At 40.1% G+C, this 11,275-nt stretch overlaps 2 protein-coding genes across 2 annotated transcripts in view; one reads left to right on the forward strand and one right to left on the reverse strand.

The window, feature by feature from the left end:
* Positions 1-1,334: 1,334 nt before the first annotated feature.
* On the reverse strand, positions 1,335-6,011 carry cutc (cutC copper transporter homolog (E. coli)). Its single transcript, XM_031878220.1, has 9 exons — positions 5,979-6,011; positions 5,775-5,853; positions 5,485-5,544; positions 5,180-5,389; positions 4,138-4,173; positions 3,837-3,970; positions 3,671-3,698; positions 3,489-3,594; positions 1,335-3,371 (listed from the first exon to the last, which is right to left on the reverse strand). Exons 2-9 carry the CDS (start codon positions 5,842-5,844, stop codon positions 3,260-3,262), a joined length of 756 nt encoding a protein of 251 aa, XP_031734080.1. The 5' UTR covers positions 5,845-5,853; positions 5,979-6,011; the 3' UTR covers positions 1,335-3,259.
* A 429-nt stretch (positions 6,012-6,440) lies between these two features.
* cox15 (cytochrome c oxidase assembly factor COX15) overlaps positions 6,441-11,275 on the forward strand; it is a 6,020-nt gene continuing 1,185 nt past the window's right edge. Inside the window, exons 1-6 of the mRNA XM_031841041.1 lie at positions 6,441-6,669; positions 7,328-7,506; positions 7,605-7,727; positions 7,956-8,142; positions 8,318-8,485; positions 10,914-10,995. Coding sequence (XP_031696901.1) covers positions 6,595-6,669; positions 7,328-7,506; positions 7,605-7,727; positions 7,956-8,142; positions 8,318-8,485; positions 10,914-10,995 — 814 coding nt within the window. The 5' untranslated portion in view covers positions 6,441-6,594. The remainder of the gene's footprint in view (positions 6,670-7,327; positions 7,507-7,604; positions 7,728-7,955; positions 8,143-8,317; positions 8,486-10,913; positions 10,996-11,275) is intronic.

Below are 11,275 nucleotides of genomic sequence, written 5' to 3' on the forward strand. Positions count from 1 at the left end.
TAAACAGAGAGGATGCAACCACTTCAGCATGTTCCCAGCTTTATACGGCCAATTTCTAACAAACGAATTGAACAAAAACAGAGCTGACAAACATGATTATACTACTATAATTGGTAGTGTCAACAAGCAAACATTGTGATACAAATTGCCTAAATTGCAATGGAGTAAAATGATTACTCAGCATGCCCAAGGCAGATTTGTTGTATAGTAATTCATTTACATTGCTGCAAATGCAACTACTTTTATCACCAAAGCGTGTGTGTCAGGTCTTTCAAGGAAGGTGGCAATCTTTACAACAGCATACTTGGACTGTGTGGCGGTTAATAATTACATTGATTTAATAACATCCACATGGGGGGGTAATAATATGGCTGACTCATTGCGTGGACAGCCCCAGCGATAGCCATGTGACACATGCTGGAACTGAATCTGATAAGTCGGATTGGAGTCAGAGCCTTCAGTTATCAAGCTCCTCTTCTGTGGAACCAGCTTCCAGTTTCAGTCCGGGGCGCAGACACACTCATCACATTTGAGAGTAGGCTTAAGACTTCCCTTACGCTTATAGTTAGGGCTGGCTCAGGTTTGCCTTGGTTCAGCCCCTAGATATGCTGCTATAGACTTCCTATGATACACTGAGCACCTCTCTCCTCTTCTGCTGTATGAATTCATGTCCCATTAATGCACATTACTAACTTTGCATGTTCCCAGGAGCCTTTGTGCTTTCTCTCCTCACAGGTTTCTATGGATACTGGTTATACCTGGACCCTGGTCCTTCCTCCTGTCATGGCCCTGCCTGACACCCACTGCTACGAACATTGTTATTATTAGTCATATTGATTGCTATTGCCGATTACCATTACTGCTTTTGTTATCATTGTGATTTTTCTATAACCACCCCTGCTGTTATTACTAGTTGTAATTTTTCCATCATTTTTCTGCTTGTCACTCTCATTATATGAATCATTTCTGTCACATGCATGTAATGTGTTGTAACTCTGTTATGTTGTTCATTCTGTACACATCTATTGCACTTCTGTCCAACTGTGGAAAGATTTCTTCCTTGATTTTCCTCCCCGTTAAAGGGATTGTTCGGGGGAGTTCTTCCTGCTCCGATGCGAGGATCCCGGCAGAGGATGTCGCATGTGTTCAGATTGTAAAGCCCTCTGAGGCAAATTTGTGATTTGTAACTTTGGGCTACACAAAATAAATTGAATAACAAATATGGTGCTAATCATGACCTTCTATACTAATTAGCCCTTAGCATCTATCTGCTAAGTCTGAATGCTTGTTGCACAATAGTGAAGTGCAGTTACTATATTAACAAGGACTTCCACTGAAGCTGTGAGAAGCTATGTAGAGGGGGAAGGCAAATGCCGAACACAGCTTCAAGAGGACGTAGGGCGGTTAGGGTAGAATCATTATGCAATTTGTATTTTACAAAATGGCAAAAATAATAATTATACAACTGATAGCAATTTGAAACCAGAGATGTGTATAATACTTGTTTGAACACAGTTTCTTATCCAGCTTGGACATTTTAGCACGGTATCCTGTATAGAAGAGGCAGAGGTCCCCTTAAAGAAAATACAGAATAGGCTAAGACTAGAGAGGAACCGGTTAGTCGATAAGCAGAAAAAGTTTGATAAACAATTGCTTGTTTATGTAACTTTATAAGCAAAATGTCAAAAACATTCCTGGTTTCAGTTTCTAAATTGTGAATATTTGCTTGTTTTCTCAGTCTTCTATGAATTGAATATTTGTAGACTGTTGACCCAACAAAACAAGAAATTAGGATACGCAACCTTGGGCTCCGTGTTTTTAAAAAAAAAACTGAAACATCACAATTTATAGTCTGAGTTTTATTCTAATAAATTTAAACTATAATTTCTAATCTATTAATATTCATTGTAATGTAGATCTAGTAGGTGTCCGTTACATGCATTTAGAAGAGGGTAGACAAATGAATGAAACTGGTTTATAACTAAATGAATTAGAGACCGTTCATCATTAACACAGAACTACAATGCTGTCAGACATTGGTATCACTATTGGACTCAAAAGATAGAAGACGCAATACGATATTACTGTTTGCTAGTATAGCTCAGCACATTTGTTTCTAAGATGTACGTTTGGTGAAGTAACTGGATAACTTTTCTCCAATAAACCCAGAACAGGTGGTCATCAGTCAAGTTCCTATATATTAGTCATTCAGATGACTCATCAAACCTGGTTCTTGAAACAACCCCTGGGTGTTTACTTGTATGGGATCAAAGGCTCTTCAGGCGGAGTCTTATCTTTCGCTGTATAGTAACATGTTACTGGGCTGCATAGATTACGCCACATAGTTGTAATGCCACACGAGTCTGTAGTGTTGAAAATGATGTTTTTTTTACAAAGATTAACAAGGCAAATTGACATTTGTGACGTAAAATAATGGTAAAAAATACTTATTGCATCCAAATGATGGTATAAAACAGATTATTATGACATGGCATCATATTATGCCTCCGCCATGTCAGTGCCCCATTGATCGTCTAATTAATCCGCCCCGTTGTTGAATGAATCACAGGTTCACTAACTCAAATTTGCCATGTCGATACAGCCTGTTTGGATATGAGTGAACATGAAGAGAGAAACATGACTCTCCAACCTCTTAAAACTCATGAACAATAATTAAAACTAGTCTAAATGAAGCATGATTCTGCATTAGTATGGCATATTTCCACAGCTGATTTAATAAGAGACTGGTTTTAAATGCAGGAGACATTTGATGGCAATAAACACAAGTGAACAGAATTGTTCAATTATTTGGGACTTTAATTGAATTCTGAGCAAACTCACAATGTTTTTGTCCTTGTAAAAAAAGTACAAGAGGTCACAACTTTGCATTATTTTTAACTGAATAGGGAGTGCTGTAAAGAAATATAGTTCAGCTACATGGCAACTTGAAAACACACTGTTCTGAAAACAGCAGCACCGATTTTACATTTTGCAATCTATTGTGTATATTATTACACTTCTTTTGAGGCAACATACAGGTGTGCAATAATATATGTAAATTATGAATCACTCTAGGTTTTCCCTGAGCTCCAATTTTATAAGGACTGGTTAATCAGGGATTTAAACAAAACAGGAGAAAAAGTTCAGAAATATCTATTTATTCTGGGCTTTAATGAAAATAAACGTCGACATATCAGTACAATTACTAATGATCACTTTTGAGGTATTTTGTTTTCTGTCATGAATGTCAAGGACCCATTCACATGGTATTTTTGGCTATTGCATTAAGAGTGCGGACCTTGCTCACGTCTGCCACCTTCAGGCCGTACTCTGGTGCAGAGAAAGCAGCTCCCATCATCACACAGGTGTTCCTGCACATGGAAACATTACACAGACAGCAACAACACAAAGATTTATCTTTAAGTTGTATTCCTTATAGTTGCCAGAAATCTTGTAATGTATGTAAGGATTGGAAAAATCATTCAGACCTGAACTTCATGGCAGAATCCCGACTGGAGCGGGCTGAGCAGTGAAACTCTTGAGCCCCCGTGCCCTCCAAAATCCTCTGCAGGTTCCTCTCAGTGATACCTCCTCCTGTTTCAAAAAATAAATAAACAATTTAAAAAAAAAACACATATACATTTGACAGGAAAAAAGCAGAAGTACTAACCTGGCATGATGGCAATTCTCCCTTTAGCCTGTTGAGTGGAAGGAAAAGGTGGAGAGTGGGACATTAAGAGAGAAACACAAGCTTCTCACCTACAATGACTTAGCAGCACGGACAAATAGCCCTTTACATATGCTTACATGTATGTGTACATATAAGTTATACATACCTGATCAATGAGCTGTTTAATGAGAGGGAGTCCCTCCAAAGCAGAGTTGTCACAGCCACTTGTCAAAAGACGCTGGAACCCTAATGACACCAGCGTCTCCAGGGCATTCGTTGGGTCAGAAACCATGTCAAAAGCTGCATTCAGATGAAAATATCAATTTAAAAACATGAGCTAAAGAGTCTGTGGAGGCACTGATGAATCTCTCTCATGGGCTTTGTGATAGCTTTTCTCCTGTAGATGGCAGCTGCATGGACTCTTTTCAAAAGCTTTGAATCTACATTTGATTTAAAAGGAGTGTTACCTCGGTGGAAGGTGACAGGCAAAGGTTGAGCAGCAGCTGGAAAGCAAAAAATGACAGTCAGAAAAATACATGGGATGACACAAAACGTTGTCAGTTGCAGTATAAAAACATTCTTAATATTTTACCTCTTTTTCTGAGTCTACACACAACGTATTGCCAGTTGTTTATTCAGTGCCACATATTTTATAAGACAAACATTTACTTCATACTGTGTTTTGTGAGCCACTGCCAACACAACTATCTTTGTTATGAATTATTGCTCCAATATTTTCTCTTTCTGATTCGCATTGTATTTTCTGGGAAAAGTCGTACTGTAACATAGAAGTCAAGCAAACCTATTGACTAATTATTGGAGGATGACTTCTGGAATAAATACAATAAAACATACTGCATATTACGCAACATTTAGAAAAAAAGACAAAAGTCATTGAGTAACTTTCCCTTGAGGTGGGCAGAACTAATAACATGAATGCCTAGATTCAATTTAAATCTAAGTGTGCCAACTTTCCTAAATGTACTGTAGACGCCTACAACTTGAGCAGCTAAATGGAATACAGCCATCGTTAATATTATTAATCACACCTCTGCCTTTCCCATTATGACATGTCAAAATGTCAACCGGTTATGTTGAGGACAATTGTTATTTTTTATATCCAATACTTTTGCATATAGTGCCACATGTATAATGCCCTACAAATGTAAATAAACATGAGGACTGGTCCTTTGTTTTGCTTGTGTGAAGGTCATAATTCGAAATGGCATTTTAGTGAGGGGTTTTGATTTGACAAGATTTTTAAAAAGACCATGGCGAGGACATTTCTGTTCTGTAAACTGGATCATTAGTGGAACTGAAAAGGTCAAAACCCCAGCTACTTGTCAAAGAACAACTTTAATATGTCAGACTTTTGATCACCTTGAAAGTAGGTGAAGTTGTGCCAGAAACACCCACTTTGCTTCTTTTGTGGAACTGTGCATCATGCATTGTTAGTAACTGAGAATCTTGGTTGTTTTAGATGAGATCAGGTGCACGGGCAGACAATACCCAGAAACTCCATACAGAGCTCCGCGTCCACCCGCCCGTCCTCTGTCAGCGCTCCCAGCACCAGTCCGTCGGCCCCGTGGCTCTTCATCATCTCTATGTCCTTCTTCATCACATCCACTTCCTGGTCAGAGTACAGGAAGTCCCCCCCACGAGGCCGTATCATCACGTAGACTGGAATTTTGACATACTGCTTCACGACCTGCAGCAGACCTGTGGCCAAGCAATTAATGAAGGCATAGGTGTGTTTGTCTGGTCTGTCTTCAGGGTTGTGTATGATTGTCTGTACAGAAATGAACTGAGCGGACCTTGACTGGGAGTGAGTCCTCCCTCCAGAAGACTAGAACACAGTTCAAGTCGACCTGCACCTGTGAAGAAAAACAAACCCTCAGACTGCACCTATGCACCTTTATGGTCTGTGACCTTTGAGAAATGAAATAACATCGCGCGCCCATTTATAACTCATCAGATTAGAGACAAGATAAGTTGTATGATTGACTCCAACCTCTCCCCCTACGAATGCATGTATCAACTCTTCAGCAAGTAAAGTGAGTTTAATAGACAATGTGCACCACAGCGTTCACTACGCATCACCAACCTCCTCGTTCAGCATTGACAGCAGACTCCACGGAGTCCACACATGCCTCCAGTAGAAAACTCTCTGACATCCCGACAGCCTGCGAGACAGACAGTCGGGAACAGGAAGAGATTAGTTAGCTAATCGTCAATGTGTTTGCTAAAAATAGGCTAAAACGTACACAATCATTTCGCTAAAAGAAGAAAAAACTTCCACAACAACTACCTGTCCAATCCACTTCAGATCTCCGTGGTCAACTCAGCAGACACTTGAATTTTAGTGCACCTATATGCTGAAATTCACGGTAAACGGAACAGATCGGGAGCGAGCGAAGGACTTTGCAAAGTTAGCGGAGGGATTAACGTGAGACAACATCCGGCTTTCAAAATAAGATGTCAACTACGCGTATACAAATTTCATTTTGTGGAAATAAGATTAAATTAATTATATTTACATTAACCTAATAAACCCTAGCCCTATTTTTAGGCCTCTGCTCGAAAATTGCATACCCATGCTAAATAGACTGTAAATCTGTAACTACAAGGTCTATTTTAATAATTTTGATGGTATAATACAGGTCATTATAATCTACAATACCAGCCAGTTTGGCTTTCCGTGTTCAATAGATCTGTTCTGTTATGAGACACTTTGCCCAACAACACATGATCCACACTCCGGAGCAGAAGGTGGCGGTAATGCACCAATAAGATGGATGCCAACCGCCATAAAACCAGAAGAAGAAGAACTTTTGGTTAGGAAACATGTTTGTGTAACGTTACAGCATTGGACTAAGCCTCATATTTTACTGCAGCACTGCATTAGCTAACCGCTAGACTTCAAAATGTTACTGTCTTCAGTACGGACAGCCATCTTTTGCAGTTGCAAAAGTGCTGGAAAGGGACTTCAACACAGCAGCGTGAGTATAAAGCTACCTGCTAACATTAGCTTACTAACGTTAGCTATTAGATAAGCCTGAAAAAGGTCAGACACTGCACTGCAAGCGGTATTATGACACATGTCAGACGTATTCAAAAAGCTAACCCATCGCAACCCACATCCTTTTTGTTTCACGTTGGTGGTGTTTTCAACGTTTATGTACCGCTACGTTTTATGGCAGTTATGAAAGTTACTCTGCGGCTGTCACGTCCGCAACGATAGCTTACGTCACGTTATCAGTCTAACGTAACAGGCAAATTAACGTTAACGGCACTTCACCGAGTTCCGACGTAACATTTACGTGAACTGTCACATTTACGCTAAACCTGGAAAATGAATCGATATGATGAATTTCGCTACAACTTCACTGTATTATTGCAATTTCCAACTTCTAAATTCCACCAACAACCAGAGATATTAAACCAACCAGCCTGCAATCATTTCGTCCAGAAGTGCTGAATATGTAACCGGTCATTAGGTCAAAGTAAACGTATCAGAGGTGAGCATCAATATGCTGCTTTGGAAGCAGACTTTTGCTGTTGAATGCTTTATAAATGAGTATTTCTCTAGTGTAGTTAATATACATTTTTGTTAGCAATGTAAATGTGACAGTTTTTTCTTTTTCTTTATAACACCAGCGGAGTCCACAGCTACGACACTGGCTTGTGAAGAGAGGTCAGAGCACCATCACAGCAGAGGCGGGGGCCTCCTCTGCAGCTACTGTCCAAAACGCTGCCACAAACCGCATATTGGGTCGCTGGTTACTTGGCTGCAGCGGGCTGGTGGTTGGGGCGGTTGTCTTGGGTGGTGTCACAAGGTAAAGTGCCTTAAAAGCAAAGTGTCTGTTTATTTAATTGCCTTCCTTGTGTTGCAGTGGTGTCGATGTGTGCTTATATGTGCATTTGTTTCAATCAGGCTAACAGAATCTGGGCTTTCTATGGTGGACTGGCATCTGGTGAGAGAGATGAGGCCGCCTCAGTCGCAAGTAGAGTGGGAGGCGGAGTTTTCCAAGTACCAACAGTTTCCTGAATTCAAAGTGTGAGGACCCATCTTCTCTGTTTGCCTCCAAGACAGTTTTAAAGGCACCCTATCACAAATTATTTTAAAAATTGCTTGACGTGTCTTAATTCGCTAATGCTTGAACACAACTAAATTTAAGTCTGCAATGTTGTCAGCTTCTTTCACACCTCAGTGGCATGTTGTAAACAAAAGTATTGATTGGGTCCTTATTTTAAAGACACATTTTCTGTTGTCATGTTTCCCCAGAATGAACCATGACATGACTCTGCCAGAGTTTAAGTTTATCTTCTACATGGAGTGGGGTCATCGTATGTGGGGAAGGCTGGTTGGACTTGCGTACATCCTCCCCACCGCTTACTTCTGGAGGAAAGGATACTTCTCTCGCTCCATGAAGGGAAAAGTGCTTGGGCTTTGCGGATTTGTCTTCTTCCAGGTAAGACTCAATACAGCTGCGATAATAGGAAGTTCATCCTTTCTGTACCTCACTCTTAGTGTTGGTATTTTTTTTTTGCATATCAGGATTCACTTCATGATGTTTGTAGTCAAAGACCCCTGTGTGTGTGTGTGTGTGTGTGTGTGTGTGTGTGTGTGTGTGTGTGTCATCTCAGGGCCTTCTGGGGTGGTACATGGTAAAAAGCGGTCTGGAGGAGAAGCCTGAGTCTCATGACATCCCGCGGGTCAGCCAGTATCGCCTGAGTGCTCACCTTGGTTCTGCCTTGTTGCTTTACTGCGCCAGTCTCTGGACAGGACTCACTCTGCTGCTGCCTGCACACAAGGTACAGAGGCAGTCTCTTGCATACAGGCCACCTATGATACAATCAGTGTACATCTAAACCAGGGGTTTCCAAACTTTTTTCAAAGAGGGCCAGATTTGATAATGTGAAAATGCCCAAGGGCCAACAGTCCCTGCTAACATTATTTTAAACAATACAAGTAGCCTATACATACATTGTTATTTAATCATTTTATTTTCAATGACGGCAAATAGCAATGTAACCAAATGTAAGCATTCATGTGTGACCGGACTTTGGGCATGCCTGGCCTAAACCTTAGTTGTTTCCTGTTAAGATGGAAGTTTATTTTAAAAAGACAGTATGCATGTAACAAGTGAAAACAGACTCATGTTGCTGGACTTTTGCAGGAAAAACGCATGAAAAGTGAGGAGTAATATTTCGTAAGATATCAATAAAACGGGGATGAATTTATATCATTGTATAAAGAGAGTGACATGAGAAGATCGATCTCATGTCTGTAAGTTAAATCAGCTATAATCACTATTTTAAAGTGATTAGTGACTCGTCTAAAACATTTAAGGAATAACTTCAATAGAATCATTCTGATACACTGTAGCTTCTTTACATTCTATTAGAATGTAAAGAAGCTACAGTGTTGCCTTTTCTTTTCTTTTCTTCCCACAAGAACGTAATTTTGTCAGGTTGATTAAAAAAAGTCACTTTACTTCCTGATATTGTTACTTTACCGCAGGGGTGTCCAAACTTTTTTCAAAGAGGGCCAGATTTGATAATGTGAAAATGCCCAGGGGTCAACAGTCCCTGCTGACATTATTTTAAACATACAAGTAGCCTATACATACATTGTTATTTAATCATTTTATTTTCAATGACAGCAAATGGCAATGTAAGCATTCATGTGTGAACAAATCTCAACAACTTTTCTGCCTTTCTTTCACATCTTGAAAGTCAGATAACACAAAGAACAAGCCATCTAAAAGCTAATTACATAGAAACCGATCAATATTCTCACCTCAAGACAATCTTAAATATGACTTAGTGATTGTAATGGAAAGTTGTCTCACATTTAAGTTCAACACACATGAAACAGGCTAACAAAAAAAATCAAGTTGTCTCTTAGTATCTGATGATAGCTCTTCAGTGTTACGAGCCAGGCAAACATTAGCAAACTCTGTCTTCTTCTCGGGGCAATTATGTTTTCTGCTATTTTCATAACACAGTCTTTGATAAACTCACCTTCCGTAAAAGGTTTGTCATGTTTAGCAGTTAGCATGGCCACTTGGTAGCTTACTTTGATGATGTTTTCATGTGAAAAGGACCGCTGCTGTGTGGCCAAGTTATCTTGGAGTTGCTTCACTTTTCTAGCACGGTCGCTCTCTGATAGCTTGTTGTAGCATTAGCATGTTTGGTCTCGTAGTGTCTCTTTAGTTTACATTATATTCCTTAAACAAGGCAACAGTATCATGACTAATTAGGCAGACAGTTGTTTCGGTTTTCGGTGAAAAAAATATTGCGATCTCCACCTCTCCTGGGGTACATCCCAAGTCTCTTAATTGTCGTTTCCTCGCTCCTCGATCCTCGCTTGAACCGGAAGTTGTTTCTGCGCCGCCATATTGACGGCCGTCCCAAAGCTCTAAAGTAGCTCGGAGGAGCGAGGATCGAGGATGGAGGAGGGACCTCGGAGGAGCCATGAGCGAGGAACCACGAGAACAGACTTCCAGGAAGTCTTTTAATGGCCGACACGCCCCCTTATTGTTCATCAGTCATGTGATTGGACGCTGCAGCCGATCGGGCTGACTGACTGGAGTTTAACACCAGAGTGAAGACAGATCACAGAATAAACTCTAGTTTATATTTGATTAGGTTTCTGATTCACCGTCTGGTTTAAATATATGTTTATTGTAGTCTGAACAACAAAATGACTACAAACAACTTTCTTCATTTGTTAGAAAGATTTGTGTTTTCATGATCTGATGTTTCCCTCAATAACTTTTATTATAAATACAATTAAAGTCAGGAAAGGACGCAAGTGAGGGAAACGGGGATGCAATTAAGAGACTTGGGATGTACCCCTGGAAGCAGAGGCCCTCATTACCGACTTTCCTTTTTCTTTTTTTTTTAATTGCCCTAGCCATGACAGTTCAAGGGTCAGAGCCAATTTCAAACAGCCAGACAGTTACAGAGTGGTGCTGCCACCATGAGGTAAAAAGAGGAATTGCATGTTGAATTTGTATGATTTATTCATTCCGTTTTGACTGTGCTGGCGGGCCATAAATAATGCATTTTAAGACAGAAGGTGCAGGCCATATAAAATCTGACCTCAGGCCGTGATTGGCCCGCGGGCCGGACTTTGGACATGCCTAATCTAAACTAATACATAACCTCGATCTGTGTGAGCAAATGTCACGGTGTGTCAAGTTTTTTTGTATTCCTGACGGCATCTCTTTTACAGCTGGTAGAAACCAATCGTCTCATGCAGCTTAGGAGGTTTGCCAAGGGTACGGGTGGACTCGTCTTCCTTACTGCTCTTTCAGGTACTGTTTGTTCTGGTGTGAATGCAACGTCATCAAATAACATCAAACACAAATATCTGAATGCATTTCTCTTAAAAGTGATATAGTGATAGCAGTGCTTTCAGTTTCAAGACCCTTTGAGGATGCAAATAGATACTTAGCTAGTTGCCATATTTCAAGCTAAGGTAGTACAGTAACATTTACTGAGAGCATATTCAACGAGAGATATAACAAAATGGAATATAAGTTATTGTATATCTAATGTTGCAGACTGTTAAGATAATATAAATGAATGTAGTCT

This window comes from Anarrhichthys ocellatus, unplaced genomic scaffold (assembly GCF_004355925.1).
Source record: "Anarrhichthys ocellatus isolate YVR2014 unplaced genomic scaffold, GSC_Weel_1.0 scaffold3, whole genome shotgun sequence".
NCBI classification, from domain to species: domain Eukaryota; kingdom Metazoa; phylum Chordata; class Actinopteri; order Perciformes; family Anarhichadidae; genus Anarrhichthys; species Anarrhichthys ocellatus.

Bases quoted from the DNA above. Each gene is read 5' to 3' on its own strand.
- cutc (XM_031878220.1), bottom strand. From the start codon at position 5,844: ATGTCAGAGAGTTTTCTACTGGAGGCATGTGTGGACTCCGTGGAGTCT. The intron at 5,390-5,484 runs GTCCGCTCAGTT...GCTTGGCCACAG, and splicing joins AGGACTCACTCCCAGTCAAG to GTCTGCTGCAGGTCGTGAAG. The intron at 3,699-3,836 runs GTATGTATAACT...TCCACTCAACAG, and splicing joins TTAAACAGCTCATTGATCAG to GCTAAAGGGAGAATTGCCAT.